This window comes from Sus scrofa, chromosome 6 (assembly GCF_000003025.6).
Source record: "Sus scrofa isolate TJ Tabasco breed Duroc chromosome 6, Sscrofa11.1, whole genome shotgun sequence".
Taxonomy (NCBI): Eukaryota; Metazoa; Chordata; class Mammalia; order Artiodactyla; family Suidae; genus Sus; species Sus scrofa.
Genome location: NC_010448.4, coordinates 55,568,268 through 55,589,714, shown reverse-complemented (window position 1 = coordinate 55,589,714; position 21,447 = coordinate 55,568,268). Strand labels below are relative to the sequence as shown.

At 55.6% G+C, this 21,447-nt stretch overlaps 2 protein-coding genes across 2 annotated transcripts; both read left to right on the top strand.

The window, feature by feature from the left end:
• Positions 3,318–11,239, top strand: KLK15 (kallikrein related peptidase 15). Its single transcript, XM_013998716.2, has 6 exons — positions 3,318–3,377; positions 5,299–5,386; positions 8,981–9,134; positions 9,426–9,709; positions 9,831–9,967; positions 10,612–11,239. Exons 2-6 carry the CDS (start codon positions 5,332–5,334, stop codon positions 10,762–10,764), a joined length of 783 nt encoding a protein of 260 aa, XP_013854170.1. The 5' UTR covers positions 3,318–3,377; positions 5,299–5,331; the 3' UTR covers positions 10,765–11,239.
• KLK1 (kallikrein 1) lies at positions 13,317–19,083 on the top strand. The gene is given in 5 exon segments (NM_001001911.1): positions 13,317–13,362; positions 15,646–15,805; positions 17,364–17,656; positions 17,814–17,950; positions 18,879–19,083. Coding segments are annotated over 5 exon segments (792 nt in total). The 3' UTR covers positions 19,035–19,083.

The window sequence follows — 21,447 nt, the reverse complement described above, 5'->3', positions numbered from 1 at the left end:
ATCCATATGCCACAGATGCAGCCCTAAAAAGCAAAAAAAAAGCGGGGGGAGACCTCCATGGGAGGCTAGGAGAAATGGATTCTGTGGCTGTTGTCCTTTCTGAAAAGTCAAATCAGCAAATGGCAAAAAATTGGAATTCCTCCTTCGGTTTATTTAGCTTTAGTTGACTTATTTAGGTTTCGTCTTCTTGTTTGTCTTTTTGTCTTTTTTTTTTGCCATTTCTTGGGCCACTCCTGCGGCATATGGAGGTTCCCGGGCTAGGGGTCTAATCGGAGCTGTAGCCACCTGCCTAGGCCAGAGCCACAGCAACGCAGGATCCGAGCCGTGTCTGCGACCTACACCACAGCTCACGGCAACGCGGGATCCTTAACCCACTGAGCAAGGCCAGGGATCGAACCCACAACCTCATGGTTCCTAGTCGGATTCGTTAACCACTATGCCACGACAGGAACTCCCCAGGTTTCGTCTTCTTAAATGCATTTTAAGACTCCTTAATTTGGGGAGTTCCCATTGTGGCTCAGCAGGTTAAGAACCCAACTAGTACCCATGGCGATTCAGGTTCAATTCCTGGGCTCGAGCAGTGGGTTAAGGACCCGGAGTTTCTGTGAGCTGTGGTGTAGATCACAGACGTGGCTCAGATCCCGCATTGCTGTGGCTGTGGCGTAGGTCAGCAGCTACAGCTCCGACTGGACCTCTAGCCTAGGAACCTCCATATGCCTCGGGTGTAGCCCTAAAAAGACAAAAAAATATATACTTAAAAAAAATAATAATAGGGAGTTCCCGTCATGGTGCAGCGGAATCGCATCTGGCTAGAAACCATGAAGCTGCAGGTTCAATCCCTGGCTATTCTCAGTGGGTTAAGGATCTGATGTTGCCATGAGCTGTGGTGCAGATCAAAGATGCCACTTGGATCCTGTGTTGCTGTGGCTGTGGTGTAGGCTCGCAGCGGTAGCTCTGATTTGACCCCTAGCCTGGGAACCTCCATATGCCACGAGTGCGGCCCTAAAAATTTTTTAAATTTTTAAATTGAAATTAAAAAAACTGTAATAGCCAAATCGGAAACAACCCAAATGTCCATGAAGAGGCGAATGGACGCTCTATGAACTGTCCATTCAATGGAACGTTATTCCTTGATATGTACATACGACAACAGAGAAGCATCTCAAAATCCCTGTGCTGAGGGAAAGAAGACAGACACTAAATGTCTACTATGATTCTGCTTGTGTGTGGAAGTCTAGAACAGGCAAAATGAATCAATGGTGCCTGGCTGCTGGGCTGGAAGGGACGGGCAGGTGCGGAAACTGGCCGTGATGTCTGTCTGCTGAGCCCTGAGTAATAAAACCCTGTCTCTGACTCAGAGTCTGGTGCGTCCTGCCCCTACCCAGGAAACCGGGGCCAGCGACCGTGTTTGTCTATATGTCAGTAACATCCGAGACCCTTCAGAGTTCTTCTTCTTGTTGTTTTGTATTGTTTTTCTTTTTAGGGCCGCACTCGCGGCATATGGAGGTTCCCGGGCAAAGGGATGAATCAGAGCCGCAGCTGCCAGCCTACACCGAAGCCACAGCAACACGGGTCCGAGCCATGTCTGCGATCTACACCCCAGCTCATGGCAACCCCGGATCCTGAACCCACTGATCGAGGTCAGGGATCGAACCCACATCCTCATGGATCCTAGTCAGGTTCATTATTGCTGAGCCACGATGGAAGCGTCCTTCCTCGTCCAATTCTTAACCCACTAAGCCACCTCGGGAACTCCCCCTTCAGAGTTCTTGACAGTTGGGCGCTGAAGCTGCACTGGGCCAGATGGAGCTGAAGGCGGGCAGGGGACCTGGCTAGGGGGGCAACGTGGTGGGGGAAGGGACAGGCCAGGACAGAGCTGAACTTTGGGGAAGAGGGTCGTGAACTCCCACCCATTCGTCCGCACCCTCCAACATGCTCTTCATCTTGGCCCCTCCCTGTGGGGAAAGTACGAGTTACCTCCGGGCCCCAGGACAGACCCCAGGCTCTTGGCCACATCAGACCCGCCCCTCAGATCTTCAGGCCACGCCCTCCACCTGGCCTCCCCCCCACCTCAGTCTCCTCCCCTTCATCAGGATCTTTCCGTAGATCTGCTTCAGCCAGACGTCAGGATCTGGACTCCAGACCCAAACTCCAGAAGCCAGACTCCAAAGCCTGATTCCAGACTCCCCAACTCAGAATTCAGATTTGGAGGGCCAGACCCAGAGATCTGGATCCAGACGCCAAGATCCAGAAACAAGGAAGTCTGGAACCCAAAGATCCAGGATCGGTTGTGGAGATCTAGACTCTACTGTCTAGAATCCAGAATCAGAGATCCATGGTCCAGAATCACGAATAGACAGTCCTGGGAGTTCCCATCATGGCACAGTGGAAACAAATCCAACTAGGAATCATGAGGCTGAAGGTTCAATCCCTGGCCTCGCTCATGTGGGTTAAGGATCCAGTGTTTCCTAGAGCTGTGGTGTAGGTCATAGACACAGCTCAGATCCTGTGTTGCCGTGGCTGTGGCGTAGACTGGCATCTGTAGCTCCAAGTAGACCTCTAGCCTGGGAACCTACATATACTGTGGGTGTGGCTCTAAAAAAATGCAAAAAAAAAAAAAAAAAAAAAGAAAGAAAAGAGTCCAGAATCCAGAATCGGGGATCCTAGTCCAGGTCCTGAATCCAAGATTCAGTGCTCTAGTCCAGGCACAAGAAGCATGCTTCTAGAATCCAGTTTCTACCCTCAGGTTCAGATTACATGCTCCAGACTCCTGGCTCTGTATTTTTTTTTGGGGGGGGGTCTTTTTGTCTCTTTAGGACTGCACCCACGGCATATGGAAGTTTCCAGGCTAGGGGTCGAATCAGAGCTACAGCTGCTGGCCTATACCACAGCCACAGCAATGCGGGATCCGAGTGCAACCTACACCACAGCTCATGGCAACGCCAGATCCTTAACCTGTTGAGAGAGGCCAGGGATCGAACCTGTGTCCTCATGGATGCTAGTCGGGTTCCGCTAACCGCGGAGCCACAACAAGAACTCCACGGCTCTGTATTTTTATCTCCTCTGATTTCCCCCTACTTGCCGTCCTGCCTCCTCCCCCTCGATGAACTGCCCCTGGTAGGGAGGTTCCTCCCCACAGACTCGGCCCAAAGCTTCAGCCTAATAAATGCTCATTAGGCCCTGTCCCCCGCCCCACCAGCTGTCTAGGCGTCCCCGCCTGTAAACCCGACTCTCAGCCACCTCCCACCCCACCCTACCTTCCCACCCCCCCCAGACCCGGGTGGGGCTGGGAACTTATAAATTCAGGCATTCAAGTGTCTGCTCCTTTTCTTCTGGCATCCACGCCGCCCCAGATACTGCAGGAGGATCTGGAGGGGGTGAGGCCTTTGAGATGGGGCAGGGGGGTTGGAGCGAGTAGAGACCTGGGTCTGCCCTGGTCTAGGGTGGAGCTGGGAGGCCCTGGTTCCGGGGAGCAGACACGGACCGCTCTGAGGGAGCTGAGGTCAAGGGCACCTGGGTAGGGCCAGGTGTCCTTCACTGAGGCCCTGCATTGAACCTGAACCAAGAAAATGTCCTGGAGATGCCGAAGGCGCTGCAGCGGGATGGGCGGGGGGAGGGGGCGGGATCGAGGGAGTCGGGAGGCTGTCTTGTACCAGAGCCAAGAACAAGATCATGAGTTGTCACGGGTGCAGGGCAGCTCAGCACAACCTCCCCGAGTCCTCCTGTATGCCGGGCTCCTAGCTGGGCAGGGCTGGGGACCCAGAGAGGACCCCAAGCCAAGTGAACCAGAACAGGTACTGTAGGACCCAGAAAAGATACCTGATACCTGTTAAGTATCAGGGTCTCCCAGGAGTTCCTGTTATGGCTCAGTGGTTAACAAACCTGAGGACCTGACTCGTAACCACGGGGACGCAGGTTCGATCCCTCGCCTCACTCAGTGGGTTAAGGATCTGGTGTTGCTGTGAGCTGTCGTGTAGGTTGAAGACATGGCTCGGATCCCGTGTGGCTGTGGCGTAGGCTGACGTCTATAGCTCTGATTTGACCCCTAGCCGGGGAACCTCCATATGCTGCAGGTGTGGCCCTAAAAAGTAAAAAAAAAAAAAAAAAAAAAAAATTATCAAGGTCTCCCAGATGAGGGGAGGGCTAAGCCTCAGAGGACAAATATGAATTTGGAAGTAGGACTTTCATTCATTCCTAAATCCCTGCACCGGGCAGTGCTGGGGAGCCAGGGTCCGGCCAGGCCAGGCCTGCCCTCAGGGGGTTCTTGTGCTGGTTGGAGAGGCAGAGACCATTGATCTGGGGACATCAGAAAAAGCCTTAAGGAGAAAGTGGCCATTGACGGGAACAGCATAGTTGGGAGAAGGAACAGCCTGTGCAAAAGTGCAGAGGCATGAGATTGCAGGCGGAAAGATGGAAGAATGGGCTGCAGCTAAAGGACAAGGTCATGAGAGATCCGGCCAGAGGGGCTGCAAGGGAAGAAGCCACTCCTGTCCTTGAAAGTGAGGCTGCGGGGGTGGGTGGCTGGGATGTTATCCTGGGGGCGCTGGGAGTCTGCGAGGGCTGTGAAAAGGGACCTGGTCAACTCGGGGTGTAGAAAGACTCTGTGGGGCCGTGTAAGGGGACAGGCTGGTGGGGGGGGTGAGACTTGAGTGGAGGGACAGACTTAGGGAAAAAGACCGGAGAGGACACGAGGCAGGATATCGAGTGCAGAAAGACCGAATCCTGAGCCCGAGCCTTGGGGCAAACGGATGGGGTTGGTGTCTGCCAAGGTTGGAGGGCACCTGCGGGGTCTGCCCCGGTGCCTGGAGGAACAGCAGACCCTTGGGAGATGGAGAATCCTGGAGGAGGAGCATGTTGGGCTGGAGAACAAAGATAGTGAAAAGGAGGGGGGCTTAGAGCCAGTTCCCCTTGTGGCTCAGTGGGTTAAGAACCCGACTAGTATCCATGAGGACCTGGGTTCGATCCCTGGCCTCGCCCTGTGGGTTACGAATCCTGCGTTGCTGTGGCTGTGGCTGTGGCTGTGGCTGTGGCTGTGGTATAGGCGGGCAGCGCAACAGGATTGGTGGCATCTCTGCCAATCGAACCACCTCAAGGCAGGTTCGATCCCCAGCTGCATTGCTGTTGTGCAGGCCGCAACAGCAGCTCAGATCTGATCTCTGGAACTCCAACGGCAGGGCGGCCAGAAAAGAGAAGACAGACAGAGAGCGAGTGAGCAGGTGGGATGAGCTTGTGTTTGGAGGGATCCAGGTGGGGGCAGGAGGGTCCAGGCTCAACCAATTCATTCTCTCCCGCCCCCAGACTTCCGCCCCGAGCCCTGGCTCCTCCTCCACAATGGGGCTGCTTCTCACGTCTCACCTCATCTTCTCTTTCCTGCTGACCTGTGCAGGTGAGGTGGGCCCAGGGTCCGGGGGAGTGTGGGGCCCCCCCAGTCCACCAGCATGCCCAGGGTGCAGTCTGCCAGCCCCTCCCCCACCATCTACTGATCCGCCAACCCACCCCCACCCCAGCTACCCGCCAAGGTCCCTGGGTCCTCACCCTACTCCAGGAGCGGTCTGTCAGGGGCTTGGGGCTGTTCTGGAGTCCCCATGACAGTGAACATGGCCCTGGGGTGACACAGACCCGAGCTGGAATTCAAGGGCTGCCCCTTCCTTGCTGTGTGACTTCAAGGAATTGCTTCACCTCTCTGGTCCTTGAGTACCTTCTCTGGAAGCTCCAACCTGCAGCCATAATGGGGAGGGTTCAGCAACACAATTAGGTAAAGCTGGTATAAGACCCATTAAACAAATGCCGGGAGGCTCAAGAACACAAAGTCTGGGTTCAAATTCTGCCGCTGCCGCTTTCTAATTACTTAACGTCTCTGTGACTCGGGTTCCCTAACTGTACCGTGGGGAGAGGAAACACAGGCCCTCTCATGCGCTTGTGAGAATTAAATTCGTGGTCCTGGAAGTTCCCGTTGTGGGTAACAAGACCAACAAGGATCCATGAGGTTGCGGGTTCGATCTCTGGCCTTGCTCAGTGGGTGAAGGATCCAGTGTTGCCATGAGCTGGCTCAGATCCCACGTTGCTGTGGCTGTGGTGTAGACCCCTAGTCTGGGAACTTCCATATGCCACGGTTGCGGCCCTAAAAAGCAACAACAAAATGTGGTCCTGGCCCCAGGGTAGTGCCCAGTAAGGGTGGGTGATGCTGGGCATTTGATTTATACAAGGCCTTGAGCTTGGGGCTTAGGGGCTTGTGCACTTCTGGCCTCATTTGACAGGGGAGGGATTTGCAGCTCCAGGAGGGGCAATCATCAGGTCAAGGTGACCCCTGGTGGCTCCAGACCACATTCAGCCACCACCATTCACGGAGAAATGAATTGTAACCTGACGCCTCCACCCTGGAGACGCTGAAGGCGGACTTTTATTACCCACCCAACCTCACATGACCCTCACTCCTGGGGGCCCCTCAGACTCCATCCCCTGCCCCGCTGCCAGCCTCCCCTGGGGCTCTGAGCTCTCCCCTCCCTGCCTCCTGCCAGCCCGCTGCACCCAGCTGGGCCCCCACCCTCCACCAGCTTGGACTGGCCAGGAGTGGCCTCGGTGGCCAGCTGTTCAGCCCGCACCCTCCCTGTCCTTGTTTGTAGGACGACCCCACCCTTCCCTTGCTAAGCCCCTTGTCCACCACATCCGCGTTCCCCCCGGCCTTGCCAGGGCCCTTGGCCCCGTTCCTGACCCTGGTGGGGAGAGTGTGGGCATTTGGTGTGACTATGCAAATGGGGTGAGTGTCTGTGCTGGCTGTGACTTTGAAGGGACATATCCACGTCCCAGCATAGGGGGTCATGGTCCTGTGATCTTTTTATTTCTTTTTTATTTTTATTTTTTTGCTTTTTTTAGGGCCGCACTTGCAGCATATGGAGATTCCCAGGCTACCAGTCGAGTCGGAGCTACAGCTGCTGCCAGTCTACACCACAGCCCCAGCAACACAGGGTCCTCGCTGCATCTGTGACCTACACCACAGCTCATGGCAACTCCAGATCCTTAACCCGCTGAGCGAGGCCAGGGATCGAACCTGCGTCCTCATGGATGCTAGTCAGATTCATTACCCACTGAGGCATGACGGGAACTCCATGGTCCTGTGATCTTAACACATCTCTGTGCAGGGTGCACTGTGGTGGGTGGGTGGGTGTCCACATCCAGCTTATCTGTGAGAACCAGGTCCCCAGCTCTTAAACTTGATGAGTGACCTTGAAAGCCGAGTGACTTGGGGGCAGATCTAGAGGTGGATAACTATGTCCTGTTCTAGCTGCCTGTGTCTCCAGCAACGTGTCTTTGACCTTGAATGCCACCTCTGTGTCTGATGTTTCTCTGGGTCCAATCTAGGGAGTCTACATCTGAGCTCTGGGACAGGTCGGTTCTTTAACTTTGAAGCTCTGCAAAGAGGCTTGGGGATGAATCTTAGTTTTGACCTTGACTCTCTCCACCTGCACATACATCTGACCTACTTAGGCTAAGTTCACACTCAAACGTCTGCACATACATGCACATAAATAAATCTGCACGTCCTTTGTTTAAAATAACTCCAGGTGTTCCCATCATGGCTCAGTGGAAATGAATCTGACTAGTAACTATGAGGATGCAAGTTCGATCCCTGGCCTTGCTCCATGGGTTAAGGATCTGGCGTTGCTACAAGCTGTGGTGTAGGTCACAGATGCAGCCCAGATCTGGCGTTGCTGTGGCTGTGGTGTAGCTACGCTTCAACGCCTAGCCTGGGAACCTCCATATGCTGTGGGTGCAGCCCTAAAAAAAAAAGAAAAAAAGAAAAAAGAAAAGAAAAGAACTTGGGAGTTCTCTTGTGGCACAGAAGGTTAAGGATCCAGTATTGTCTCTGCTGTGGCTGGGTCTCTGCTGTGGCATGGGTTTGATCCCTGCCCTGGGAATTTCCACATGCCATGGGCCTAGCCAAAAAATGAAAATAAAATAACTAATATTTATTAGGTAATTCATGTGCCAGACATCATAGTCTCACTTTCCCTCTTTCTCCCCTATTTAATTCTTGCAATAATCTCATTATACAGATGAGGAGATAGAGGCACAGAGAGATCAGTTTGCTTAAAGTCCTAGAGAGAGTATGTTTGGATCCAGGGGGCTTTACACTAGATGTCACCACTATACTCCAGACCCATGTTGGTGACAAGTCTTTGGGGGCCCACTTGTATATCAAGAGTTTCTCCCCATAGACCCTTATTAAGGACTCACCTTGTTCAGACCCCATGGCCAAGTGCACAAACCTGTGACCTAGTATATGCAGCTCCGCCCTGGAAATTTAGGTCTGAGCTCCTATGTCCAAATCTGTGTGTGTGTGTGTGTGTGTGTGTGTGCACGTGCACAGGCACACTTGTGTCTGAACTGTCCCTGATCCTATATACATGTGAACTTCTGTGCTGGGATTCCTGAAGCTGCAACCCATGTACCTGCCAGTGAATTTCAGCTTCAAGTGCTGCCCTTATCAGCTGCTAAGTTCGGAAGACTGATCGTGACTGTGTATTTGCCTGTGACCTTGTGTGGCCACATCTGCGTCCTTGTGAGACACACTGCGTTTGGCTGAGACGTCCAGACTCTGGAGCCAAAACTGTGCGTCATACATATTAAGTGGTCACATCTTTTTGATGTCTATGACAGCTCGATGACCTTTAATGGCTGGTTCCAAGTGGCCATCTCTCTGGACCTGTATTCATCGTCCTTGCCTTCACTCTTAATCACAGAGGACTCTTGCCCTCTGCCCTTTTCCTTGTCCTCTTTCTCCCAGAGCCCTGTAGCAAATGGGTGGGGGCTGAGGGCAGAGGGACAGTTCTGGGGACAGCAGTGGTCAAAGCTAGAGAGAAGGCAGTGCTTAACAAATCTTAAGAAGTTGGGAGAAGACACGGGTGGAAAGTAGGTAGTGAGGACTCGGGGAAGGAAAAGAACTTTGTCCTCAAGGATCTTCCTCTGTTCCCTCCCCCAGGGGCCCAAGACGACAGTGACAAGGCGAGGGGTGAAGAGTGTGCACCCCACTCCCAGCCATGGCAAGTGGCCCTCTTTGAGCACGGACGCTTCAACTGTGGCGCTTCCCTCATTTCCCCGAACTGGGTGCTGACTGCAGCTCACTGCCAAACCCGGTATGAAGGCAGGGCTCACGGTCCTGAGTGGCTTGGCGGGAGGGTCTAGGATCTGAGAATCTTTGATTCAGAGGAAGAGCTGGAGCCTGGCGGTGGTGGGGGGGCGGGAAATGAGTTCCAGGAGTGTGCATGACTTTGGCACCTTGGTTTCTGAAAGACAGGGGCTGGAACTACTGGCTTCAGGGTCTTGGGGAAAGGGTAATGGGATCTAGAGATACCCAGAGGGCCAGGGAACCCCAAGTGGCACGCTCTTTGACCTTTCTGTCTGCTCTTCACTCCGCCCGCGCACAGCGGCATGAGAGTGCGCTTGGGCGAGCACAATCTGCGCAAGCGCGATGGCCCCGAGCAACTGCGGGCTGTTGCTCGCATCATCCCACATCCTCGTTACGAAGAAAGAAGCCACCGCCACGATGTCATGTTGCTGCGTCTCCTCCGGCCCGCGCACCTCTCTGCCAAAGTGCATCCGATCCCGCTGCCCACGCGCTGCCCCCGGCCCGGCGAGGCCTGTGTGGTGTCCGGCTGGGGCCTGGTGTCTGGCAAGGAGCCTGGGGCCACCGGGAGGCCAGAGTCACAAGGTGCGTGAAAGGAGGGAGCTGGATATCAGGCCTGGAGGATCCTGCTTGCCAGGGCTCTTGGGCAGAGGGGACAAGGGCTTGAGACTTTATGCATTCACTCCAAATCCACTGTCCTCCCCAGTGAGCCTCCCAGATACGCTGCATTGTGGCAACATCAGTGTTATCTCGACTGCATCTTGTAACAAGGACTATCCGGGGTGCCTGTTGAACACCATGGTGTGTGCGGGCGTGGAGGGCGGAGGCACCGACTCCTGTGAGGTCAGAGCTGAGAGGGAGCGGTGGAAGGAGGAGGGAGGGGGGACTGGTTTGGAAGTTGGGATGGGGCCGGGTGGCTTGCTTTGGGCCAGAGGATATGCTGGGGGGTGGGGGGTGTTATAGATTTGGGGATGGAGAAGGAAGGGCAGTTAGAATGGGAGTGAGATTGCAGTTAGGGTCAGAGAGGTGCTGGGGTTGGGATGGACCATAGGGTTTGGGAGCAGCATGGGCTGGAGTTGAGAATGAGTGGCTGGAGTTGGTTTGATTTCAGGTGAGAAAGACATCAGGGTTGAATTGGGGATGGGGTGCATTGTGTTTGGGATGCAGAAGATGATTGGGGCTGGGTTGTCTTGGAAGTGAGGACAGGCATGAATTAGGCTAGATTTTGAATGGGAAAGATGTGAGAGTCTATTGGGCTGTGGTTTCAGGGATGGGGGGGAATTGGACTTGAGGTAGCTGAGTTGTATTGAGCTGTGTTGAGTTGGGTTGGATTGGGTTAAATTGGGTTGGACTGAGTTGAGTTAGGGTGGGTTTGCCTGGGGTGGGATTGGGTTGAGTTTTGATTGTGATTCTTAATGGTGATTAGGATGGGCGTGGGGGCACTGGGTCCAGAGGGTTCCCCCTCAAGCGTCCCCTTCTCCCCACAGGGTGACTCTGGGGGACCCCTGGTCTGTGGGGGTGTCCTGCAGGGCATCGTGTCCTGGGGTGATGTCCCCTGTGATACCACCACCAAGCCTGGGGTCTATACCAAAGTCTGCAGCTACTTGGAGTGGATCAAGGAAACCATGAAGAGGAACTGACAGTTTTGGCCTTCCACCTGTGTCCCAGAAGCCCCCGTGGCTGGCCAGCAGCCCCCTCTTGACCTGGTGACAGAACTGGGCCATCCCCCCAAGGTCCAGAGGTTAGCCAAGGACTTGCTCATCTGGGACCAGAGCTGGGGCTCCAGGTCACCCGCTGGATACCAAAATAACAGAAAGCACTGATGCAAGTTTCTCTGTGGGAGTTTCTGTGACTTTCTTCTGGGGATGAAGAGGAATGGGAGCCAGAGACGAGGTGGGGAGCATAGAGCCACCATGCCCTCTTCCTTTTCACCCACTGCCTTGATCCCTAGGGGAGGAAAAAGGACTTAAAGCAGGGCAGTAGGGCTCTGTTCCTTCAGCATCTAGGACCAGCTATTTGATCTTGAGCAATAGACCCAAATTCTGTCTGCCCGTTTCCCCATCTCATATTGCTGACATCACAGGCTTGTCGTGAGGATTAAATGAATTGAGGCAAGTGCATTGATGTGAGCAGTGCCTGGCCCTGGGAAAATACTCTAACTCGACCCTAGGGAAAGGGTGCAGCACACACTAGATGGTCAAGAATGACTCTTAGGGGAGTTCCCGTCGTGGCTCAGTGGTTAACAAAGCTGACTAGGAACCATGAGGTTGCAGGTTCAATTCCTGGCCTTGCTCAGTGGGTTAAGGATCCGGCATTGCCGTGACCTGTGGTGTAGGTTGATGACGTGGCTTGGATCCCGCATTGCCTGCTGTGGCTGTGGCTGTAGGCTGATGGCTACAGCTCCGATTACCGATTAGACCCCTAGCCTGGGAACCTCCATATGCTGGGGGAGTGGCCCTAGAAAAGGCAAAAAGACAAAAAAAAAAAAAAAAAAAAAGAGAGAGAGAGAGAACGACTTAAAAAAAACAAAACAAACAAAAAGAATGACTTCTTTGGGAGTTCCCCTCGTGGCTCAGTGGTAACGAACCCAACTAGTATCCATGAGGACACAGGTTCAATTCCTGGCCTCGCTCAGTGGGTTAAGGATTCGGTGTTGCTGTGAACTGTGGTATAGGTCACAGAAATGGCTTGGATCTGACATTTCTGTGGCTGTGGTATAGGCCAGCATCTACAGCTCTGATTTGACCCCTAGCCTGGGATTGTCTTCAAAATTTAGCTCTGGGCTTCCTAGTGGCCATGACAAAGAGGCAAAAACTCTCCTTTCCATAGGTAGGTTCCTGACATACAGCAGAGGTTGGGCCCCTGAGAGCTGCTTTGATTTCACTGAAGAGTCCAGCCTCTGGGTTTACCACGGAGGCCACAGGAATCTAGTTGCTGACTCTCTTCAGGGAGCCCCAAAATGTGCTTTTTCAGGTCACCAAATGTGGAAGTCTGTGAATCTGGCTTCTGAAACCTAAATATTTAATGGAGGGGAGGGTGGATGGGAATCTGTGGTGAGGTTCTGTTGGCCTTGGAAGGCAGGTGGTCCAGCATCTCTGGGACTTTGGAGGACATGAGCTTGAATACCCAGATTTGGATACAAGGAGGAGGTGGGTAATGGGACCCCAACATCACTGGGGGGGGTGGACATTGGGTTTTGACAGTCTAGGAAACTTACTCTGGGGACCCCTGGAACTTCATATTCCCACATTTACGGGTGCTAGGGTTTGGTGAGGGGTACCTAAAATTTTATTATGAAAAGAACCTGAGGCGTTCCCATCACGGCTCAGTGGTTAAGGAATCCGACTAGGAACCATGAGGTTGTGGGTTCGATCAGGGGCCTTGCTCAGTGGGTTGGGGATCCGGCGTTGCTGTGAGCTGTTGTGTAGGTTGCAGATGTGGCTTGGATCCCATGTTGCTGTGGCTCTGGTGTAGGCCAGAGGCTACAGCTCCGATTAGACCCTTAGCCTGGGAACCTCCATATGCCGCAGGAGTGGCCCAGGAAATGGCAAAAAGACAAAAAAAAAAAAAAAAAAGAAAGAAAGGAACCTGAATCCCGAGGCTGGGAGTTCAAGAGTCAGGACATTCTGAAAATCAGGGCTTATATGGGGGCACTGGAAGCTGAGAAGCTGGTATCTTTGGGTGCAAGTGGTGTAGGAAGAAAGGAATCAGGGCCCCCTGCTCTGGGGGTATGCTGGGTCTTCGGGGTGCATAGCCATATACCTTGGGGCTCAAGGTACTTGGAGCTGCGTATTGGAGTCAGTGATTCTTCCACCTTCTTGTTTCTGATCCCACTCACCCCACCTCCCCCTCCCTTCGCTGGCTCTGCCCCCAAGAGCAAGGCCCCAGGAGCTCCAAGCCCTGCCCTGTCTGGCTTCAGGTCTCAGGAATGCTTCCAGCGCGATCAAGGGGCTGACGACAGAACAACAGGTGCTGGCTCTCCCGCCGCTGTCACAGCTCTTCGGGCGGGGGGTGGGGTGGGGGTGGGGGTCCAGCCCCCAGGAAGCAGGGGCAGGGCCTTGGCCAGCATCTGGGTGCCAGCAGGGCAGGGGTGGGGCCCTGGTGGGGGGGGAGTGAGGGCTTTAAAAGGCTCCTCAGGAAGGCTCCCCAGCTCCAAGCTCACCGCCTGCTGTCCCTGGACACCTCTGTCACCATGTGGTTCCTGGTTCTGCGCCTTGCCCTGTCCCTGGCAGGAACTGGTGAGACAGTGGGGAAGATGTGGGAGGGGGCGGTGGGCCCTGATTCTAATGCTGCCCTTGATCCCACTTCGTAACCCCTTCCCCTCTCCCCTCACCCCTCTCCCCTCACTCCCCTCTCGTCTGCACCCCCTCCAACTCATAGTCCAGCCCCAGACCAGAATACAAGGCTCTTTCTTATCTCTCCCAGCCCCACCCTAAAATCCAAACTGGCCCCTCCTCGTTGTCACCTTATTCACCCTATGTCCCTGTTCCCTCCGAGGAACAAGCAGAATTTTCTCCTCTTTCCCGCTCAGGTCCCTGCTCCCATCCACTTATCTAAAGGGGCAGATCTTGAGCCATCCTTGTTTCTCTTTTCCAAAGAGACCCCCCCACACAACCCCATCAGACTCTGGGACCCGGGTCCTCCATCCTATGCCCTATTTCTCTCTCTCTCTCTTTTTTTTTTTTTTTTTTTTTTTTTTGGCTTTTTTTTAGGGCTGCACCCACGGCATATGGAGGTTCCCAGGCTAGGGGTCTCATCGGAGCTACAGCTGCCAGCCTACACCACAGCCATAGCACTGCGGGATCCAAGCCAAATCTGCGAACTACACCACAGCTCATGGCAATGCCAGATCCTTAACCCACTGAGCAAGGCCACGGATAGAACCGGCAACCTGTTGGTTCCTAGTCAGATACCTTTTCGCCAAGCCACGATGGGAACTCCTCTTTTTTTTTTTTTTTTTTTTTTTTTTTTTTAGGGCCGTGCCTGCAGCATATGGCCTCCCAGGCTAGGAGTTGAATAGGAGCTGCAGCTGCCAGCCTACACCACAGCCACAGTGACAGATCTGAGCTGCATCTGCAACCTAGGCTGCAGGTCACGGCAACACTGGATCCTTAACCCACTGAGCAAGACCAGAGATGGAACCTGCATCCTTATGGATACTAATCAGGTTCATCACCACCGAGCCACAACGGGAACTCCTGCCCTATTTCTCTCTGGCCCAATGGTCTGGCTCTTGGCCCCAAGTCTGGCCACATTCTGGTGATTTTCCCCATCCAGCTGCCGGCCCTCCATGAGCTCCTCCAGTCCTGGCACCTAATCTCGCCCAATCTTCCCAGGACCCCAAATTCTACCAGATACCTACGCTTCTTCAAAGGCAGACTTTCTCATCTGTGACCAGGTGGCCCCCCTTCTGGTGTGGGGTGTCTTCCTTCCCAGAACCCTCAGCCTTACCCCCCAGGAAACAATTCACAGAACCCACAACCACACGCTCTCTCCTTGTAGAATTAGCATCCCGCCCTGAGCTCCAGCCCCTCTTCAACTCGACCCCTCCCAACCTCTGGTTTTCTGGGACCCCCCCGCCCCCCCCGCACCAATGCCCCCACCCAGGATCCCAACAAATACCTTCCCAGCCCCAGCTGTCCTGCCCCAAGGATCCTGACACATGATTCTAAAACCTCCACATCAGGTGAGTTCTCTCTGCAGTCCCACAGCTGCTGGGCCCCTTCCTGTCTAGGCACGGCTCCCAAAAGAGCCCTAGATGCTTCCAGTAGCCTGAGACCCTCAACTCCACCCCTGTGAGGATCGCCTGGTCCCAGAATGACGTCATTCCACTCCCCCTCCTCCTGAGCCCTTCCCAGTCTGACCCCAGCCCAGTCCCGGGGCCCCCACTCCCCTTAGAATGCCACTCCTAGGTCACAGGACCCCAAACCCTCAGCGGAATCTGTTTATTCAGCCTTTGCCTTGGAACCCCAATTCTCCCCAAATCTCCCAGCCCCAATCCAGGAGCCCCCCAAATTCCACCGAGGCCCTTCTTGGCCCCTCTAACCTGATTCCCCAAATCAGCGTTCTTTCCAGAAACTCCCCCTCCAAAAGACCAAGCCAAGCCCTAATCATTGCCTCAGCCTGGGAGCCCCTTACTCCTGGCACCCCCGAGCCTGTCCCTTGGGGCTGAGGTTTCCCCTCTCAGAACCTATAGCCTCCTGTTCCCCAGAAGCCAAATCACCCCCTCCACCAGATGCCTGGCCAGGTGCTACCTTTTGTCCCCTACCCTGGTCACAGGGGGTGACTCTGGGCTCAGCATAGTCTCCACACTCAGGATGAGCCACCAACCCACAATTCCAGGGACAGTTCCAGAATTCCAGGCCATTCACCACACCCCTTGCCCCTGTCCTCAGCCCCCAGCTCTGGTCCTGTGTCCCCCTGCCCCCATCCCACAGCCCAGTGCTCTCTCCCAGCCCAGTCCCTCGGGCCCATTGCCAACCTCTGCCGCCATTGAACTTGACTCTGCATCCTGTCCACAGGAGCTGCGCCCCCCATCCAGTCTCGGATCATAGGAGGCAGGGAGTGTGAGAAAGATTCTCACCCCTGGCAGGTGGCTATCTACCATTACAGCTCCTTCCAGTGTGGGGGCGTCCTGGTGGACCCCAAGTGGGTGCTCACAGCAGCTCACTGCAAGAACGAGTGAGTAGGGGCTGCAGGACGGGGGTTAAGTCCCCTCGAGATCAAGCAGCCAGCCCTGTCTCTTCGGATAACCACGGGAGGGCTGGGGGACCCAAGGCAGAGAGGTCCAGGGTCACAGGGTCACAAGGAGAGGGGCAGGGCTGACCCTGAAAAAGCCCTCTCCGTGGCTGCCCGGCTCTCTTGGTGGGTCGGAGTAACTGTCCCTCTCGCTTCCTATGTCTCCATCGCTGTGTCTCTCAGGACCTGGCTCTGTGGGTCTCTCTGTGTGACTCTGACTTGTCCTCTGTCTCCATGTCTCTGACCATGTCAAGGGCTCTCTGCTACCCTGTCACCTGTGTCTCACCCTCCATCTCTCTGCCTCCCCCCCCATCTCTGCCTCACTCCCTCTCCCATCACTGAGCATGTCGTCCCCCAGGAGAAAGGAAGAGTATCCCCAGCCAGTGGATATGGGGGCTGGGGGAGTGTCTCATGCTGCCCAGCCCCTCCCTCCAGGACAATCAAGCACTGTGGGGGGCATAGCAGCCGGCGGGCTGGGAGGGCTGGAGCTGGGTGGGAGCTAAGGGGGGAAGGGGGAGGAGTCAAGGAGAGAGGGGGCTGGGGCCGGAAGGGACTCCGACCTTGGGCTGAAGGCCAGGCCACCTGCCCTCCTGCAGGGGACCCAACCCCAGCGGCGGCTGAGCTGGTCCCAGGCCCCGCCCCGCCTCCTCTCTCACACTCTCAGCCCCTCTGCCTGTTTCTGCCACCCTCTTGGCATATGGAGGCCGAATCGGAGCTACAGCTGCCAGCCTACACCATAGCCATAGCAACTTGGGACCCGAGCCGCATCTGCGACCCACACCACAGCCCACGGCAACGCCGGATCCTTCACCCACGGAGCGAGGCCAGGGATCCCACCCGCAGCCTCACGGTTCCTCATCGGATTCATGTCCACTGTGCCACAATTGGGAACTCCTCGTTCTCTCTTCTTACCCCCTCCTCCCTTCCTCACTTGGTCCTTTCCTCACTCTCCCTCTTGGATCAGTCTTTTTGCTTCCTTTTTTTTTTTTTTTAAAGGGCCACACCTGCAGCATTTGGAAGTTCCCAGGCCAGCCTACACCACAGCTCACCACAACACGGCATCCTTCACCCACTGAGCAAGGCCAGGGATCGAACCCAGGTCCTCATGGATACTACTTGAGTTCATTACCACTGAGCCACAGCGGGAACTCCCCCCTTCCTCCTTTCTTAGTCTCTCTCTCACTGGCTCCTCCTCATCCTGCATGTCACGTACTCCCTCCCTCTCACCACCTCGCCTGCATCTTTCTCATGCCCTCTGCTGCCCTCGGCTCCCCCCCTTCACTCCCCGTCTGTCTCTGACTCGGGGGAGGCGACTCCCCTTCTTATATGTTCACTTACTGTCTCTGTGTTTTCAGTGACGCTAGAGCTTCCCCCGCCCTCTCCCCCACCTCCTGTTTCTCTTCCTCATTTTGGACCCGTCCTTGTGCCCCCCTGCCCCGTAGTCTCCCCCGCTGGCCCCTCCTCTCGTCATCCTCACTGTCTCCACCCTCTCCTTCCCCAGTAATTATCAGGTCTGGCTGGGTCGCCACAACCTGTTCGAGAACGAAGACACAGCCCAGTTTTTCGGGGTCACTGCGGACTTCCCGCACCCCGGTTTCAACCTGAGCCTCCTGAAGAACCACACCAAGGCCGACGGGAAGGACTACAGCCACGACCTCATGCTGCTCCGCCTGCAGAGCCCCGCCAAGATCACAGACGCTGTGAAGGTCCTGGAGCTGCCCACCCAGGAACCCGAACTGGGCAGCACCTGCCAAGCCTCCGGCTGGGGCAGCATCGAGCCAGGACCAGACGACTGTATGTCGGGGGCGGGACGGGGGCGGGACGGTGCAGCCCAGGCACCTGGGTGTAAGAGGAGGGGGCGGGGGACCTGGACTCCGGAGTCTCAGCGGGGAGGGCAGAGGAAGTGGGGTCTGGCTGCGACAGCCCTGCGTTTCCCATGTTGTGCCCACAGTCGAATTCCCCGACGAAATCCAGTGTGTGGAGCTCACTCTCCTGCAGAATACGTTTTGTGCCGATGCCCATCCTGACAAGGTGACGGAGTCCATGCTGTGTGCTGGATACCTGCCAGGTGGCAAGGACACCTGTATGGTGAGCCAGCCTGTCCCCTGGGGCCTTGAAGTGCCGGGGGAGGGTACTCCAATCCTGGACCGGGCTTCAGCACTAAGCAGGCATCTGTCTCCGTTGCTTCCCAGCGCTGGCTCCCTCCGCCCTCTCCTTCCTCCATCCCCATTCCCATGCATCTCCTGCCTCCCAGTCACCCTTCATGCATTCCTCCCTCAACCGCTGGCGTCCAGTCCCCTCAGAGAACGCTTCTCAGGAGAGGCGACATCTGAGATCAGCCCTGAGGGTGGGAGGGTCTGAGATGGGAGGGTCCTCCCCATCCCTCCTGACGTGTCTGCGGGGACCACCCCCTTCCTGGATCTTGTCCACCCTGGGCAGAAACTCGACCCTAAGGTCCCATCCCCCGGGGGCAGGACTCCAGCCACTGTCCCCTCTGTTCCTCTGTTGGAATTCCCATTGATCTTCTTCTAGCAGTGGACTCAGGAGAAGACTGTCTCTTTTTTAACCTTGTTTTACTATTTTATTTTATTTTATTTTATTTTATTTTATTTTATTTTATTTTATTTTATTTTATATTTCATTGTCTTTTCGCCTTTTTAGGGCTGCACCCGCAGCATATGGAGGTTCCCAGGATAGCGGTTGAATCGGAGCTGTAGCTGCTGGCCTACACCACAGCCACAGCAACTCAGGATCCAAGCCGCGTCTGCAACCTACACCACTGCTCATGGCAACACCAGATCCTTAACGCACTAAACGAGGCCAGGGATTGAACCTGCGTCCTTGTGAATACTAATCGGTTCATTAACCACGCGAGCTCCACGACTGTCTCTGTCTCCAGAGCTGGCAAGTCCCTGTCTGGATCTGTGCATCCAGATCTGATAGCTGGAGCTCCCCGGCTGGACCCCCAGGCCTCGCTACCCCTTCTCATACTCTCCCTCTCCTGCTTGTGCCATAGGGTGACTCAGGAGGCCCGCTGATCTGCAACGGTATGTGGCAAGGGATCACGTCCTGGGGCCACACTCCGTGTGGTAGCGCTAATAAGCCGTCCATCTACACCAAACTGATTTTCTATCTGGATTGGATCAATGACACCATTACTGAAAACCCCTGAATGCCCCCGTCCTGTCCCATGCCCACAGTAAAATCAAATATGCAACACATTCGCATCAAGTCCTGATGTTGTTTGGCCTTCCAGACGCCGGACACCTGGACACTCGGGACCTGTCCGGCCTACAGTAAAGAGCAGCGAGGAAGGGAAGGGCCAGAGGCAGGTTGTAGACCAAGAGGCAGAGAAAGGTTCAGACCCCACAGGGCAAAGTAGGTGGAGAGCACTAAACAGAGTCGGGCTCTGAGAGGCTAGGCCCACGTTTTATTGCAGCGGGTAAACCAGGAAGGGGCGGGGATGTTATTGCAAGCCACGCCTCCCTGGGAGGGGCCTGTTCTGCCTTGGAGCGGGGCTACATCAAATGATGGGCAGTGTCGTGTCGGCCTGGGGCCAAGACTGGACATCCTGGGGCCGTGCTGCCCCTCGGAGGGGGAGGAATTCCGATGATGGAGAGCGGCTTCGGGCCGTGGCCTGCGAGGGCTGGACGCCAGGGGGCGGGGCCTAGCTTGGCTCGGGGGTGGGGCTGAACGCGAGGGGGCGGTGTGGGACTTCCGGGGTGGGGGACGAGGGAGCCCCGTGGGCGCGACAGAGCTGCAAAGGGTGGGCTCTCGTTTAAGGGGTGGGGCTCTGTCACTTGCTCTCGGAGGGAGTGGGTCATCTCGCACCCTTGGCCTAGATGGAAGGGGTGGGCCCGGCACCCGGCCGCAGTTACGTGTCTGTGTCCTGCGAAGCTCGGGTGCAATTGCTTAGAGAGGCTCAGAGGGGGGTGCTTGGGAGAGAAGAGAATTGGGCGCGTCCTCGGTGCGCTTGGAATATGAGTCTGACTGCTGCTATTTGGGCGTGGACTTCTGGGTGCTCTGCTGCAAGGCCCACCGGCGATAGCTCAGCCGCCGCTCCATCAAGGGGGTCGCTTTGCCCCACATGCCCACGTAGTTTAAGTAGCTCAGGGTTCCTGGGGGTGAGGGCTAGGTAGGCTGCCGGACTCCGAGCCCCGCCCAGCCCCTCGAGGCTGATCTCCCCCGAGGTCCACCCCAACCCGGCCGGAGACCCTGTTCTCCCCGGGCTCCGCCCCCTGCCCTTCCAGACCCGCCCCTTCCTCCAGAGGCCCCGCCCCTCACCGGCCCACAGCATCAAGGCGCCGGCGCCCCAGCACAGGTAGGTGGTCACCAGGTAAGATACCTGTGCCTTTGGCCTCAGCGTCTCGCAGTTGACTACAAAGAGCGTCAGGCTGAGGACAATCAGGAGCCCTGCGCTGGGGGGGAGCCAGAGATGGACACGAGGCTAGACAGGGACCCCGAGCCCCTCGGAAAAGAAGAGAGGAGACAGACTGCCTCTCCCACCCTCCAAGCACACAGAACACGCACAGAAAGATACCAGGAGCGGGTGGAAAGAGAGAGACACAGGAAGAGAGTGCGAGAGCCCCAGCGCCCCTCACCCCGACGGAAACGATGTGGTAGAGCCGAGAAACACACTGCGACAGGGAGGCAGGAATCCCAAGAGACCCAGAGACCCAGCAGGAGAGACCATCTGAGATACACCTCCGGAGGCCAGAAAGAGAGCCCCAGGGAGAGATGCTGGCCTAGGAGGGGGCCCCTGCCCCGGGGCGGCACTTACCAATGCTGAAGCAGAGGGAACTGAAGACCAGGTCGGTCTTGTTCAGGCGTTGGAACACCTGCCGGAAGGAGAGGCTCATGGCCAGGAGGAGGATGAGACACAGGATCAGGGCCAGCATCATGAAGCCCATGCTCATGTGGATGAGAACTGGGGGGAAAGGGAGAAATGGCCCAGAGTCAGCCCCACTTTCCCTCCAAGATCACCCACGAAATTCATCCCCCTGACACCCATGAAGAGCATGCCCAACAGACACTCAAAGTTTAGCTACAGATGTCCCCAAAATCACTCCCTCTGCCAGTCCCCTCCTAGAAACCCCCAAATGACTCCCACTCTCACAAAGTCACCCCCATAAAGTCAACCCAAGGTCAGCCCCACTTGTACCCTCAAAGTGGTCTTAAATCACCCCTATTTAACCCAGAGTTAATCCCAGACACCCTCACGGTCAACTCCAAATATACTTTCAAGTTCACCCCCATGCAATGACCCCTGAGTCACCTCCACCCACACCCTCGAGTTCATCCCACAGAATCATCCCTATCATTTCTAGAGTCAGCCCCACAGACACCCCCAAAGTTCCAGACTAACTTAACACTAGTGCCCTCAATGGCAGACACTCCCTAGAACACCCTTGAAGTTACACAAGACACTTTAGTCTCCTTAGTGATCTCCAAAGTCACCCTACTTCTCTCTACTCATAGCCCACTGTTCCCTCGTGACCCCATTCTCACCCCCAGCCCTCCCTGGATATCAAATCACCCACCCCCCATATGCCCCAGAACACACACACAGATGTACACACAAGAAA